General features: G+C 40.7%; 1 protein-coding gene across 1 annotated transcript in view; it reads right to left on the bottom strand.

Annotated features, from left to right (window-relative positions):
• The window catches only part of RYR3 (ryanodine receptor 3), a gene marked incomplete at both ends in the record, with an annotated part of 301173 nt that extends 291586 nt beyond the window's left edge, over positions 1-9587 (bottom strand). Inside the window, 1 exon segment of the mRNA XM_081324758.1 lies at positions 9537-9587. Coding sequence (XP_081180884.1) covers positions 9537-9587 — 51 coding nt within the window.
• Between the last annotated feature and the right edge of the window lie 7733 nt (positions 9588-17320).

Genomic DNA, 17320 nt, shown 5'->3' with positions numbered 1-17320 from the left:
TGGTTGCAAAATATGAAGTTCAGTTAAACAAAGCTTGCAGGGATAGAATGCAATTTTAGAGATACACATCATAAATGGCAAATTAGCTTTTTAGATAATCAATGAACCTGAATCAAAGTTGAGATTAGGAAAACAATTCTTATTTTCATATAGAGCAGTTTAGCTCAATCTTGACAACTTTAAGATGTATGGATTTCAGCTGGTTTCCATCTTACTTCCTCCTAGATCACGGGTGTCAAACTCAATTTCATTGAGGGCCGCATCAGCATTGCGGTTGCCCTCAGGGGGCTGGGTGGGTGTGGCCTGGGTGGGTGTGGCCTTCTGGGTGGGTGTGGCTAAAGTGCATATGGCCTACTGGGTGGGCATGGCCAGCTCTACATCGTTCGCATCAAGGGTGCCTATGGGGGCCTGGGCAGGAGTGGAACAGATCTGAGGGTCTCTGGCAGGAGGAGGGTCTCTGGGGCCAAGGGCCAAGGCAGTGGGGGCCGTTCCCTCACTGTTTCCAGGATGGCTTTGCGGGCCACATGAAACCACTTTGCGGGCCGGATCAGGCCCCCGGGCCTTGTTTTTGACATGTCTGTCCTAGATGATAAATTCAGGGAAGTGGTCCACACATCTTAAACCTGCCAAGGTTGAAAAACACTGATATAGAGCATGACTACATAGCAAACAAAGTGCCTGACAATAACAATGGGCATGACACCCTAAAATATAAGAGCATATCATCTGACAATTCTTTGCAGATCATTATTTTGCCAACAAGCTTAAAGCAGAAAGGCACAAAACGGTGCAGGAAAATTCTTAACAAGAATCCAGACTCTGCATCTTTCAACTTTGTGCAGTAGGTCATATAATGATGGGAGACAGAATTTCTGAAGAATAATACTGAAAATATTACCAAAAGCTCATGACTATGCACTCCCTAATTTATAACAGCATTAATGTTACTTTTCCACAAAGAGATCGAAATTCACCCCAACATGTGAAAGGCATTGGTTAAATACATGTCCAAACTCTTCAGTTTTTCAACCCAGGATATGATGAGTTCTCATGAAAGACAGAAGAAGCTTTGTCTCAGTACCAGTTTTGCGCTTCTCTGTTGAAAGAAAATGAGGACATGAAGAGCAAAATAAGAAACTGTGAGGATAAACACGCAGCCTGTGAAGGAAAGCTGTGTGATCTGTGTGGCCTATGAGAAAGAAAAGTCTGTGACCATCCATGTCATGATCCTACACTATTTTCAGACATCAAGATGTCTGCATCATCCTCAAGTGAGAACCAGGACTTGAGGGCTTGCTCAGGAGAATTTTAAGCTACATATCTTGGAAACTGAAAATTGCAAACACAACATAGCAAGATACTTCAAAATCAAACACAATCAGTCCAGTTGCTGCCACACAACAGACTTTTCTGAGACGTTATGTTGTAATTACATTGTCAGTTCATGGTTATAAAACAAGCTGTCTCAGTCCATATTTCCTAGGGCAAGATAAATGCCAAAACAGTCCTGATCCTGATGGATTTCTTAATGTTTCAGCACTGGCCTTGCAGCTAAAAAGTTGCTCATCAAGCACATGGCAATTAATTTGAGATAGCCTAAAAACTCTGACTAGCTAGCTGTTTGCCCTTTGCTGTTATTGTAACAGAGTGGCTGTGTTCAGAGGCAATACTAATTTGTAGTTTAGCAGATTTTGTAAAAATGAACCTAGCCAACTCCTCTGTTCATGCTTTTCTCCTTCCCTATTTCCTATGATTTGGTTACCCAGAGAAGAAACTGTCACATATATTTTAAATGAATCACTATTTAGCATGTCATCTATACCTACCATTTCAATGATCAGTGCAACTAGTCATGTCTGACTGTGGGACTAAGACTGCAGACTTGTGTGCATGTTTACTGATAGATATTCAGTGGATACAAAAAAAGTCTCAGCAATTTTGCTGCAGCTAAAATCACTAAAGAAAGAAAATTAAAGATCCTTCTCACACCATTGCACCTATTTACCATTGTTATTCCGCCCCCATTCCCTAAAGTCCCATAACTGTGAGGCTCTGCCAGTGACAAAGCTAGAATGTCAGATTTGTTTCTATATTGATGGATCTTTATGTACTCTGGGACATCTGATTTGGGGGGAGGTTTTAGCAACACTACTCTCAGTGCAAGTGAACTTTCTCCAAGTCTCTGACCTCTAAAGATTGAAAAAGAGGACATGAAAATATTTCTTAAATATATATTGTATGTATTTCCTCTTAGAAGTTATTACATCAGATTTCATCACAAAATGCTTTTTGGGTTTTGCTGAGCAGTACCTATGTTATTCATTAGTTAAATGGCACAATACAGCCTTTCAGTCAAGAATCTTCTACCTTCATGCTTATTCACTTCTGATATCAAAGACCTTTTTAAAAAAAAAATCTGGCTGGTTCTTCAAGCCTTGCCTTCTGAATTTTACTGATACTTATTGTTCTTTGGGTCTGACTTAGCTGCATAAATATTTTATTGGAATTAGCTACTCAGATTCTCTGGCAGCTAAAATTCTATTTTTTAACAGATGCTATAAGTTTGCTTCTGGAACTTTTCTTTCTCATGATTCTAAAGTTTCCTGCAACCCAAAAACCTGCCTTCTTGGTTTTCTTTCTTACTCTGCAAACTTTGTGATCTGACATTTCTTGGTGGCATGACTTTACTACCCTACTAATTGGATTATGCTTTTATCAAGCCTCATTTTTCTTCCTCTACATGGTACATAACAACTCTGACTTGAAAGGATACAGTATAAAGTATAATGTCATATTCTTTTCACTGTTACTTACTTTTATTGGCTCTATTGTTATTCTGATCCAATATTAACCAAATACGTGATGAATCTGTTGAACTTCATGAAAGTGAACTACTCACTTTTCCTTTCTTTCAATTTTAAGAAATTACACATACATTAAACTCTAAATTAGTGCTTCTCAAACTTGACAGGAACAACAAGGCTGGCCACACATCTTCAAGTTGCCACAGTTGAGAAACACTGCTCTAAATGCTTTATTAATACAATAGTCAAATGGCCATTTTCAAGTGATGTACAATATCTTCAATTTGAACATAGCATTCCAAATGTTAAATTCATACACCTAGTCAAATGCTTACCAGCTATAACAGTGTTAACTGTTTTTATTGAAATGTTCTTCCTAATATTTTTTAAAATATTTCATGTTTTCTTCTATCTACCTTATCTTTTCCATTTAAGCTGTTCAAGATTTTGAACTTTTGCTCATTTCTCTGCTACAAGAGAGAAATAAGCATGAATCAGGAAAATAATCACTACTTACATTAAAAGAGTAAAGTACTGGGGATTGGGTCATAAATCAAAAGGGGTTCACAATATGACCTTCCCAGTGTTGGGCTTAATTCCCAGAGCTCCTGCAAAATTTATCAACCAGAAGGGGGAAAGTATGATATATTGGGAAGTAATTGCATTAACTGTATATATTTTATTCTATTTTAATTTTAAAATACATTTGTTTTTTTTGTCCTGGATGTGCCTGTCAGGGCTGTCAATGGATGGAAGATTTTTTCTTAACTCTGTGCCATCTTTCAATGGGCAGAAGGAATGCAGAGAATAGAAACAATCCAATGTTGTTAAAGGATGTTATATAGAGCTAATGATAAGAGTCAATCTGTCTCCCCTTCTGAGATGATGCTACTGCAAGACAGCATGAAACATTTAAATCTGATAAGGTAGAAATTTGGTTCTATCATTGTTACTCATTCCGAAACTGACAAGGATCTGATAGGGTTATCATTTTTGGAACACAAATGCAGATATAATTTACAGCCATTTTCATTCTTGTCTCATTGGGAGCCTGATAGTACCTGTATCTTTGTTATGGCCTACTTGCTTTATTGCCCCAAGATGCCACTTGAAGGCCAAGTGTGGGTTTTATCCTGAAAATATTTGCGTAGCAACCATGATTTGCTTTGACTTTAAGTGTTATGTGAATTCATGATTTGCAAATCAGAAATGATGTCTTGTTTTCTAAAACTGTTGTGAAGATTCTGAAGGTACATTCTTTTTCCAGCTGTGGCCAATAAGATGCCCCAGGAAAACTCACAAATAGAACAAAATGACAATATCTGTCATATCTCATTTATCCCCAGCAAAATCAAAATTATTTCTCTCTCTCTTTCTCTTTCTCAGTCTCTCTCTTTGGATGTTGAGCTTCCAGCAATTATAACAAATTCACTTCCATGTAATCTTTCAAAAAGTATTAACATCACTAGTTCATTGGCAAATGATGGCAACTTAATTTAATGAGCATCATTTTAAATGTTTGTCTGAAAACAGTTCCCCAACCCATAATTCTAAGTTGCATTATGGGGCATGCATATTTATTTGTCCACAGTAGACACAACAATATTCAATTATCTGTATAGACCCTGAATATGACTTCAAGATTTAGGATTGCAAGTACAGAATGAGCAGAAATGTTCTTTTTTTCTTTTACCAAAGCTTTGCCTATTAACAAAAAGGGAGTTTAAAAAGAGACAAATTCATAATATAATAGTATAATTTATTTTAAGCATAATGCAATATCTTAATTACAATATAGAATTAGGTTTAAGTTTATTCCTTATTTCCGCAGCCTTTCTTGCAGTTTCTAGTTTCCCAATAATTTCCCAAAGTCTCAGTATAGAAAAAAATACAAGACTGATTGCCAGCTTGACCTTAAATGTGCTAATGATAATCCAGTAAGTCAGCCAAGCATATAAGTAACGTTAACAATGTACTGAGTGTGTTCAGATTGTTTCATCTGAAACAAAGGAAGCATCAGAGACCCTACATCAAAATTTATTTAACTGCCATCAACATCTATTTAAGATTTAAAGCTGAAGGGACATGTAAGCAATAGTTGAACATTTACATAGTCTAATTCAAGTCAGTTCATGACATAGCTCCAAAAGTTGTTCTGAAGACATCTGTATTATATCACCTAGACAGCAAGATTCTTATTTTATACATACCTAATTAGAGATAAATTCCACCAGACACTCTGGGTTTATCCAATTTTTTAACCATGGTTTTCTTCATGATTTGTGACTAAGCAGGGTTCACACATTGTGCTAAACCATAAACATAATATGTAAACCACAATGTTGGGTACACATAATACACTAAACCAAAGTCATAATATGCCTTAAGATATTGCATAAACCAAGCCTGTAAGACTTACTCAGAACTAGACATGCATTAACTTATGTAATGTGTACCAGAATGTCTCTAAAATTTGTTTTTTCCATAGTCCATTACATGGCCTTTGCAAGCCATTATCTGAGAATCATGTTTTCTTTGCAGCAATATTGTTTTACTCCCCAATTTTTTAAAGTAAGAATGAAGAGACTTTGTGTGTGTATGTGCATGTGCGTGTGTGTGCACGTGTATTTGTATATATGTATGTATGTGTGTGTGTATGTGTGAACTATGTCTGAACTAAAACTCAGCATATTTCAACACCTCTATAATGCTGTGTCCTGGAAACTTTTTTCTCATATATATACACAGCATTATAGAGGTGTTGAAATATGCTGAGTTTTAGTTCACACATAGTTGTACTTTGCATCTGCCATTGGCATCCTTACATTCTGCCCCCCAAATGTTTACAATTCTCAAAAACCACAGAAACAGAAGCCTGAAAAGTTATTAGGAATTCAGCCAGAACAAAATAGTCAAAGCCTAATTCTTTATGTGTTTTCCCCCTCGATTAATCTCAAAAGAATTATGTGCTTCTTCCAATGGTTAAAGAGAACTGCTCTTATACACAGAAACATTCACAGTGAACCAAAATAACATCAAAATAACATATGCAGTGACACAGGAACACAACATATTTGTACCCAATTTCTGATGCAAGTAGGTAAGTTGTGGGTTTTATGTTCTGATGTACATTTCCTTACTTGTCTTCCTTGCCCTATGGGCTCTATGGATAAATATCTATGAAATTACTACCCAGTCAGCTAAACCTATACATTATCCAGTAAAAGAGTCAATGGAAGAAACAATCGATTTACCAATTTGACTCCCACTTAGGCAACACTAATCACCATTAAGGCCTGATGGTGCAGTGGTTAAAATGCAGTATTGCAGGCTAACTCTGCCCACAGCCTGGAATTTGATCCTGACAGGCTCAAGGTTGACTCAGCCTTCCATCCTTATGAGGTCGGTAAAATGAGGACCCAGATTATTAGGGGCAATATGCTGACATCGTAAACTGCCCAGAGAGTGCTGTAGTGTAAAGCTCTATGGGGCAGTATATAAATCTAAGTGCTATTGCCATTGCCATTGTTACCAGTACTGGCACACAACAGTTCTATTCTACCATGTCTGTAGTGCCTGTATTTATGCCTAATTTTTAGATACTGACTTTTCTAATCTTTCATCAGCCTGATTACTATGCTATCCTTATATCAGGCAATAAATATGCTAACCAATTTCCTTTTTGCTTTTCAAATATGTGACTTTGTGCATGTCTGTTCACAAAATCTGTAATATCAATTCAAATAGTTGATTGTTCACTATTCCCCAGTTCATAGGACTTATTTCCCACTTTGTTGAACTGTACTATATAAATTGCGGTGTGCTTGATATGCTCTTTTTTCACATTTTATTATTATTATTATTTTTAAAAAAGCATATCAGGCACACAGCAAATTATGTGTAACAGTTCAACAAAGTGGGAAATAAGTCCTTTTAAAAATATTTAAAATAAAGTCATGAAATCAAATGGTCAAAGGTAGTAAAATTCCCTTCTAATGCAGACATGTTCCAATAGGTTTAGCTGGTGCTGTATTACCTTAGGAGCTCCATTTAAAATCCTTAACTGCAGAAACTGTTTTTGACAATAAAATAGTTTCTGAACACGCAACCAATATAAAGCTAAACAGAAATGTTTAGTACTATTGAATTGGTTCTTAACATTTAACTACTTCTAAGGCAGAAGACAACTGCTTCCAAATGAGATCTGAAAAATTAGGTGTCTAAGTACAGTAATGAAATCATATGGGTTATTTTTACTCAATCCTGTTGTGTATATTTAACAATTATCTGTTGAAAAGAGCACTTCTCAAGGTTATTACTATGAATCCTGTCTCTAATCAGACCTGTCACGTCCACAATTACATTGCCAGTCTAAGAAGAATAGGAGTATGTTGCATGTTGCATATAAGAAGCTTTTCCTTAACATTTAATCCAAAATCAACCCCTATAAATTAGAACATCACATATTTAAGGATTTCTATTAGCTATTCTAATAAAGAAGCTAGAAACACAGATGCAAAAGTGTTTTAACGTTATGGACATGCTTTAATACATGGTTGCTGTGCCCAGGGAATAATTAATATTGATATGATTGCAGCAATCAAAGTAATTTGTCAGAGGTTAATCAATCATACCAGCCCCTTTGGTATGGTATAAAGAATCTTTTTTTTTAAGAGTCTTGAGAGTCACGATCTCTCAATGAATAAGTTTTCTGGTATGGTGGGAGTGAAAGGATGCTTCAGTGTACATTTTATGATGGAAATTAAGACTGGAAGGAGCAGGGAATGGGGAAGAGAGTACTGTTAATGGAGAAACAGCAGCCCAATCTCTGCACTATATACTAGTGCCAAGAAGAAGCTTCCTAAAAGCAAGTATATCTTTACATCATATGCTGAACAGGAAAAAATATTCCAAATTCACTGAAAGATGGAAAGAGTTTCTACATGCTGGGTAAAGAATACAGATAACCATTTCATCAGAAGTCACTTCAGGAAGCAGAAGATATACATCATTTGTCTGGAAGGGGGGAAAGCTTTTGGCTTTATTATTCAGTGGGGATATTAAATGAAGCATCTTAGCTGTTTGGAAGAATATATATATATATATATATATATATATATATATATATATATATATATATATATATATATATATATATATATATATATATATATATATATATATATATATATATATATATACATAAAATACAATAAATCAGCTGATGCCCAGAATATATATTTAGCTTCTTCCCTGTATAGACAGGTGGCTTCCAGTGCGATCTCAAAACTTACCTTTTCGAACAAGCTGGCCTGGCCTGATGGGATGGGGTTGGGTTTTATTAATCTGTTTTAATCTATTTTTTAATGTGTTTAACTTATTCATGGGCATTTTGTTTAATCGTTTTTAATTTTTGTATCTTGTTTTTTAATATGTATTGCCCTGTTCACCGCCCTGAGTCCTTCGGGAGAAGGGCGGTATACAAATAAAATTAATAATAAATTAATAATAATAATAAAGCAACTGGAAATGTTATAGAACAAAAGTGCTCTTCACTGAAATTAGCTCTTCCATCAGGAGATTTCAGGAAGAAAGCCAGCGTGATAGTATTTTATCACCGCTGGCATCTTTTTTTCTTTCTTTTTTGGGGGGTAGGGGGGGTGGGGAAGAGCCCTGGGTCCTGTCACATCTTCCTTATTCCTTCCTTTAATACCAGCTGACAATGATGTGGTGCTGATTTTGGTTATTGAGAAGTTCTATTCTGGAAATCCCCCTTTAAAAAGTTGGGCTACAAGCTCAACAGGGCTACTCGACCCTGATGGAGTTGTTCGTTTCCCCCTGAAGGTGAAAAATGTGGTAGTAGCAGGACTCTTCCCCCCACCCCCACCCCAATCAATACCAAAATACCTCAACACAGAGGTTTTCACCTGGAGAGCAGGACGGGAGTCTTTTCCACCACAGCCCAGAAAAGTTAACGTGTGGATCAGATCTTCGTTCCAGCATGTTTTGAGAGCTTATAAGCAGGACACGAAGGCTTCTTTTTTGGTGGGGAGGGGGGGAGAGCATTTCGAGAAGCACATTCGGTTATTTCACCGCCCAACACTCGTCCTCTCAAAAAAAAAAGTGCTGCATTCCTTAAAGGAAGCTTCAGACACGGTACCGATTTACTTCCGAAGCCCAAGCCTTCGTGCATGCTCATCCTTTCCGCTCGCCCTAAAATGGGTGGGAAGTTGCAGAAGGTTCGCCCGCGTCTCTTTGCAAACCGGCTTCCCCTTTGCCCCCGCCAACCTTCTCGGATTTCGCAGAGAAGAAAAAAAAAAGCAGAGCCTGGAGAGAAGTTTCCGAGGGCAGGTTATCTGGCGTGCCGCATTTCCAAAGCCCGAGTACAAAGTTGACAAGGATGCTTTGGGAAGGAGCCTTGGAATGGCCAAGCCAACTCTCGCTTGGGGAGTGGGGGGGTGGAGGAGGGGGTGGGCAGCCAACTCCATCCGAGGGTCTCGGGCGAGACAAACCGGCACGGGAGAATGCCCGGGGGCTGATCTGATTCCCAAAGGCTCGTAATAAGATTCTCCACTTCCCCCCAAAGACTCAAATCGAAGCAAAAGCTTTAAGGGAGTGTGGAGAAGAAACCTTATTTACTAAGGCTCGGAAGACCTGGAGGGAAAACGAACCGGGTGGCTGCTCTAGAAAAACCCCCGACACCGATCGATGCACACACACACGGATACTTACAGTTCGTAGGAACTGTATCTCGTCTTCCCCTCCTTCGCCCCCTTCAGCCATGGCTCTGGAAGTGGGGGCGGGGGGGGGGGTCCCCCGCTCTGCTCAGCCTCCGATCGCCTCTTCAGCGGCAGCTCGTAGGCTCACCTCAGCTCCTTTTCCAGATTGGCATTAGCATCTAGCTAATCCTTAGCCATATAGGGAGCCCCGCCAACTCCACTGCACTGCAGACTGTCAGTCAACCCCCTCAGCGCCAGAACCAACGGAACTGCTTCCCCAATTTCACAGCAGGCAAACCCCCCCCCTCCCCCGCTTCCGCCTTTGCCCCCTTCTCTAGGGAAGAAACCGATCGGGGAGGCATTGCAGGAAGCCCTCCCTGCGTTTCCAAGGGTCGCCCTCCCCTTTGAAAGGTCTACTACTCAATAGCGCAATCAGGGGGGAGAAACGGCCGTGAAAAGCCGAGCTCTGGCTTTGCTTAGTGGCTTCAAACGTCTGCCCTCCTCCCGGTGTTAGAAAAGAGAAAAGAAAAGGGGGAAAAATAAAAAGTATCGCCATCAGCAACTCTTCCCTTATTGATGGAATATTTCAGAGAACTGAAACGCGGACTGTCATCAGCCTAGGAGAGGGATTATTTCAGCAGCAGGTTTCAGGCGTGTGCAAAAATTATCTATTTAATCTAAAACAGAAGCAACAGCCCTTCTGTCTGACGATTGCGATTTCATCCTCTAAAAGGAACTGGGTGTAATTGTTAAATAAGCTACAATTTCCACAAAGCAATTGGCTATGAAGCCTGATCTATTTGGGATCTGTGCTACTCTATAATTAACAACATGGGTACTTGGGTCCTATGGATGGATGTGTAGGAGGATGCAAGTTCTGCTGAAGTCAGTGGAATTTATGTCTCAGTGCAACTGATTAATTTGGAGCGGGATTATTTTTCCCCTGCACCTCCAGTCTTCGGCTTCTGAAGTTTCCTAGCAAGAGGAAACCAAAGATATTCTTAAAACCTACAAGATAGCCATTCCCAAAAGTTATCAAAACAGAAATCCAAAATGTTACCTTGAAAAGGGAAATGAAGAATACTTAAAAAGAGGTTACAGTATATGATTTTCAGCAGCAATGAACACCTTGCCACGTGCTCATCCTTGAGGAGTTTCACAGGTTAGTTTAAGCATTCCCAAAAGCTTGTATGTGCTTAAATTCTCTTGCATATCCTCCTTGCCCCATCAGAAGGCTTGTGTCCATCTGCTTGTCCATTCAGCGGTGTACCACAATCAGGCCAGAGCCAGACCACATCAAGAAGTAGTTTTGTTGCTCTCGAACAGGTCTATCAAAACTGGCAGCCTGCAGACCAGATGCATCACACGCAGGCCACGCCCACCCCAGCTCCGCAAAGGCCAAAAAGTCACAATATGTCACAATACATCACGTGACACCCGTGCTCTCGAAATAGAGGTTTTCCCCTTAAGCCCACACAAGATGCCCCACTGAAGGCAATGCAACATGCATTAATGCATATAGGAGATATGGCCTCATTGTAGGGGGCGCTTCCTGTGGTGCTCTGTGTGCTGTTCTACCTGACCACTGCATGGGATCTCACAGTGTTCTGCCCATCTTTCATTCTTGTATTGACAGCATGACCATGGAGTTGATCAGCGGAAGGGCTGCATGAGTCAAGGGCAGCCATTCTCCCAGGTGCTCTGGTGATGCAGCACTTTGAATATCAGTCATAAGCCACTCCTCATCACAATGCATTTGTCTCTCCCTATATAAGAAGGAATATGTTCTAACCACACAGCTGTCCAGAAAGGGGCACTCTACTTAAGAACTTTCTTTCATTTTTCTTTTTCTGAAGCTCAACGATAGATTCAAGTAATGGGATTCCTCTGCTGTATTAAAAAATATTGGCAAATGTCTTGTCCTAATCCACGCCCCTTGCTGCCACTGCAAGCAGTTATGAACTGAAAGACATTGTATTTTATGCTACCTTAAGACAGAGGTCCCCAACCTTTTGGGCACCAGGGACCGGTTCCGTGGAGAGAGGTTTTTCCGTGGACTGGAGGGGGCGTGGTTTTGTGTGCTGCCTGCATCCTGTGGATGGGGCTTTGCTTGTTTACGTGGTCCAGTTGTTGGTGTGCCATGGCCTGGTACTGGTCCACGGATCAGAGGTTGGGGACCCCTGCTTTAAGAGACCATTAACCACATAAATGCCTTTGGGACACTTGGCAACCAGTCCACATTTACAGCCATTTGCAGAGCTCTATGGTCAGGTGATTGCAATTTGTGATGTCTTTGCCAGATACTGGCATTGACTTCCAGTTTTTGGCAAATCCTGCCCCAATATCAAACAATGGGTTCACTTAATAACCACAGGGTTTGCTTTATAATCCTGGCATTACTTTATGACCCTCATGTGTGCTTTATGATCACCACATCTGTTTAATGACAGCTTGAAAAAAGATTGTAAAATTGGGCACAGTCACATGGTAATCACTTTATGATCATCAAGAGTTACAACCAAAATTGAGGGCTCAATTACAGACATAAGTTGAGGACTACCTGTACTGGGTGTTGAATGCACACAATCCTAGCCAAATGGCTAAGTGCTGGAGTCTTTATGTGCTCGTATTCAAAAGTAGTTGGCTGTTGCTAAGCCAGCCACAGATACATATATTCCCCTCTTTTTGGTTCTTAAGTTCCTTCTGCCACGCAGCTGGTGCAGGGGTTTATTTTCTATCTTTTCATGTGTTGTGCAGTCAATTAAAATGACTGCAATAAAGCCATTAACTGAGTGGTGTTAAAGTATACTTGACTTGCTGCATAATATTGATCCAGATGACAGAAAAACTTTAGGGGATGGGGGAAATGAGGGAATAGAACAGAGGTGGGGAACTATGGCCCCTTTATGACTTGTGGACTTCAACTCCCAGTATTCCTGACCAGCCCCAATTCCTGGGGCTCAGGAATTCTGGGAGTTGAAGTGCACAAGCCATAAAAGGGCCATAGTTCCACCACCCCTGGATTAGAACAATTTAAGAATGGCAAAGCCTGTGTAAGGGGACTAGATTACTTCCTATAAGTCCATTTCCCAATCCAGAAGGGTTCACTGTGTGATTTAAAAAAAACCCATTTTCAGCTGTTTAATTGCAGCCCCACCCTTTTACCATTGTGTAATGAAAATACAGTGGGTTAGGATTCTGAGCTTGTCAATCAGAAGGTCGGCAATTTGGCGGGTCGAATCCCGAGTGCCGCATAACAGAGTGAGCGCCTGTTACTCGTCCCAGCTTCTGCCAACCTAACAGTTCAAAAGCACGTAAAAATGCAAGTAGAAAAATAGAGACCACTATGGTGGGAAGGTAACAGCATTCCATGCGCCTTTGGCGTCTAGTCATGCCGGCCACATGACCACGGAGACATCCTCGGACAAGCGCTGGCTCTTTGGCTTTGAAACAGAGATGAGCACCGGCCCCTAGAGTCGGTAACGACTAGCATGCATGTGCGGGGGAACCTTTACCTTTTAATGAAAATACACAGGCACAAGGAAGGAACTTTTATTTCACTGTCAGAATTTTTAACTTGATCTTTTTGATCCCAGGTGGGTCCTGCTGTTCCCATATCATTCCTGTACAGCATCTCCTCCAGATCATATCATACATATGTTGTATATAGTATGTTTTAGGTGTGTGTCATGTATATGTTTCACTTTGAGAGCGGGCAACTAAATTTCATTTTTTATGTCTGCAGTAAAAAATGACAATAAAGATTATCTTATCTATCAGTCAATCTCCTCTCTCATCTTCAGGCCCATACTTTATTTTCTTAATTGAAATCCAGGTTGCTGCAGAATGAATTTTTCAACCACTACAGATGAACTTTCAGAATTACCGTATATACTTGAGTATAAGCCGAATTTTTCAGCCCACTTTTTGGGCTGAAAAATTCCACTTCGGCTTATACTCCAGTCAACAAAAAAACTTACCGAGGACTTGTGCGCGGCCGAGGCTTTGGTGCTTCCGGGATCGCGCGCACCTCTCCCAAGCCACCGCCGTCCGGAGACCTGCCGAAGTTTGGGGAGGTTTGGGGAGGTGCGCGCGCACCTCCCCAAACCTCCCCAAACGTCGGCAGGTCTCCGGACCTCCGCGCCCTGCCTGCCTGCTTCTTTCCGAGACCTGCCGACGTTTGGGGAGGTTTGGGGAGGTGCCCAAACCTCCCCAAACATCGGCAGGTCTCCGGACCTCCGCGCCCTGCCTGCCTGCTTCTTTCCGCAGCGGAAAGAAGCAGGCAGGCAGGGCGCGGAGGTCCGGAGACCTGCCGACGTTTGGGGAGGTTTGGGGAGGTGCGCGCGCACCTCCCCAAACCTCCCCAAACTTCGGCAGGTCTCCGGACGGCGGCGGCTTGGGAGAGGTGCACGCGATCCTGGAAGCACCGAAGCCTCGGCCGCGCGCAAGTCCTCGGTAAGCTCCGGGCGGTCACTTGCTTCGCGTCTCCTGAGGGAAGGGGGGGCGACTGGAGCGGGCGTGTTTCCTCGCCTGCTGGGCGCCGCGATTTGCCCGGGGAACGCGCGGGCCCCGAATGGCAGCGTGGAGCGAGGAAGCGGACAGCCAGGGCTTCCCCGAGAGCCGCGGCCACACAGGGTATTCCTGTGTATTCAGGCTTGCAAAATGGCGGATCGAGCCTCTGCTGGCAGCAGAGGCTTGCAGAGCGTGGATCCAGCCTCCGCCGGCAGCGGAGGCTTGCAGAACGGCGGATCGGCTTATACTCGAGTCAATAACTTTTTTCAGTTTTTGGGGGTGAAATTGGGGGTCTCGGCTTATACTCGAGTCGGCTTATACTCAAGTATATACGGTATATGTTCATATACAGTAGCTTATATGGGTAGCACAAAATATAGATTGGGTAGTAACTGCTTGGATGCAAAGGATTTTTTTCTCTGATTCAACAATGCTACAATACAATACTATCTCCATTTTTCTGTCTTTAGCACATTCAAAAATGACACCAGCCAGAGCATAGAAAAACTCAAAGAAGCAGTGCAAGATCAGAAGATGTAGAGAGACCTGGCCCACAGAATCGCCCAGAGTCAAACACAGCTAAATGAATGACATTATTGTCTGTCTTTAAACTTCAGTTGAACAGTTCTTAACTAATCCCCTGACATCTGGTCCAAAGTATTATATTTGTTCAGTTTGAATATCAGCATTCATATGCATTTTTATACTTCTTCCATTGTAAAAGACTCTTTAAAATAGTAATTATGTCGCAACTGAGCAAATAAATACCGTACTGGCTGCCATCCAATCTGATCTTATGAACAGACAGACTGAGCATGGAGCTGATAAGTTCCATCTGGGAAAATAGGCAACAGTGAAACTATTGAGGTTTTCACAAAAATACATTTAGATTTTTCCACATGAAAGGAAAGGGGGACTGAAATAGGCTAAGGAGATATCGGGAAAGGAGCTCTGGGTGGAGTTGAACAACAGAAAAGAGGATGATGATGGCTGGTAAATCAAATTAGAGGTCGGAAGCTTGGGCTGCAGATTCCAGAGTAAAGGGAAATTCATCAAGGATGGAGGAGGAAGAGGATGCCTCAAGAGGTCATATGTATATGTGATATAGAAGGAGAAAAAAATATTGGAAGATCTAGATGCTGCTAGCTGTGAGATCTTTACAGCTACAGTATGTTTTAGCTGAAACCTTGATTAACTCTAAGGGATATTTAATATAGTTACACGTATAGCAACAGTTGAGGTATATTGATCTATAAGGTATATTTGCATTAAAGCATTACTTGAATCACCAAATGGCAGAGCATTAGGGTCATAAAGTGATAACTGGTTTTACCCCCATTCTAACCTTTTGGGTTACCATTACACCAAAAAGAGGGAGAGGGAAATTGAAAATGGGTTTGTTTAATCTGTTTTAGCTGCATGCTATTTAGCTGTAAAGGTCAAACTCTCCGAGAAATTTAAGTTCTTATATCTTGCAATTTTTCAAATAAAGAGCTACTGTGAGCTGTTTTACTTGAAGGCTCCTGCATGCTGAGGTTTTATCTATTCAGTCTTGAGCTCCTCGGCACACCTCCTCCCCCCACTGTGACACTAATTCTCTTAATGTTCCTGCCATTTCATTTTCTTTTTCTGTAATTTGTTCAGAGGTTTCCCATTAGGAGCAGTTGGTGTGCTTTTGGGTTGGCTGCTACCTTGTGCTGCTATTCGGTTTCTCTGGGTTTTTCTTAAGCTTTCTAATTGTGCCCCAAGATTTCTTGATGTTGTTAGTCAGATCTGTGCTCTCAGTTAATTCCTTCCATGTCATGAATTGCTGCTTAGCAAGCACAGCTGCCAGCTCTTTCCCTGTAGAGATATTTTCTGCAAATGATTGTAATTGTATGTTTGAAGGTAGCTACTGGATAACAGTGGCCAATTGGGATGTTACACCAAAATACCTCCCTCCTACTCCCCTTGTCATGAAGAAAATCTATCCTTGTGGTTGCTAAAGTCCACACTGATTTGATGGCACATAATTAATCAATTCTATATTCCTCCCAAATTATATTACATAAGAAAGACCCCTCTCAATAATTTAAAACTACCGATAAACTCATATTGGAAAATATAAACTTTTTGGCTGTTAGAGGTTGTGCACGTAAGTATTCCTGAACATAAGAATTTGTGAAGCAGGTTTTATGAATACAGCAGAAAGTTTATTTACAGGACATCTATCTATCTATCTATCTATCTATCTATCTATCTATCTATCTATCTATCTATCTATCTATCTATCTATCCATTCAATTTATATGGCTGCCTATTTCAAAGGTAGAACTCTGGGTTTCTAACTAGGAATAAAAGCATCATAACAAAACAGTTAGGTCAGATAAAGCCAAACCATACAATCAACATAACCACAACACTGGGTTAACCATACATCTTGGGCTCCTGATTCAGCAACAGAACCAGGTTCTTAAGACCTTATGGAAAGCCAGAAGTGGTGGGTCAAGTCTAATCTCTCAGGGAATAATGTTACAGACAGTCACTACTATGACAAAAAAGGCTCTCCTCTGGAGATGCACCAGATGATACTTCCTAATACATAGACAGAATCTGGAACATAACTTTCCTGCTGGAATCTCACAGGTTGGGTAAATATCACCAAGAGAGATTATTTTGGCCCCATTGCATTATAGCAGTAGGCAAATCTATCCTATCACTCACTACATCCTACTGAAGAGTCAGAAGAACAAGTGATCCATACATATGTGTTTGGGCAGAAGAGCAAAATAAAATGACTTCAGGTTAGCAATTTCACAGATAACAAGCAGGCAGAATGTTAGACAAAGAACACAACTAACTCCTTAATTCTCTAAGCCTTATTGCTTCCTTGTGGTCAGTAAGTTATTTGGTGCTAAAGAGTCCATGCTACTGAATGCCACCTCCAATACTGTATGAGCTTTGCGGGAAATGGGTATGTTTTATCATCTTTCATACAAATACCTCAGTTCTTCCTCAGTGTTGTGTTTTGGTACAAAATCTAAAGCCTATGCAGCTACTTCACAATGTAAAACAAAACTGTTTAGAAAAAATCATTTTTACAATATTGTTGACCAATCATAAATCAGGATGAAAAAACAGCCATTTGATCAAAATTTTCACATTGTTTCTCAATGTCAACAACTGATAACATATTCAGAAATGAAACCCATTTTAATTTTTCCTCTCTCTTTTTCTTTTCTTAGCCACTGCTCAAACTGCATGTTAGTAAGGTAGCTCAGTAATCCAGAATCCTACTAGATTAAA

Source organism: Vipera berus, assembly GCF_964194415.1.
Source record: "Vipera berus genome assembly, chromosome: 1".
Classification (NCBI taxonomy): Eukaryota; Metazoa; Chordata; class Lepidosauria; order Squamata; family Viperidae; genus Vipera; species Vipera berus.
This window is presented reverse-complemented; position numbering and strand designations above follow the sequence as displayed.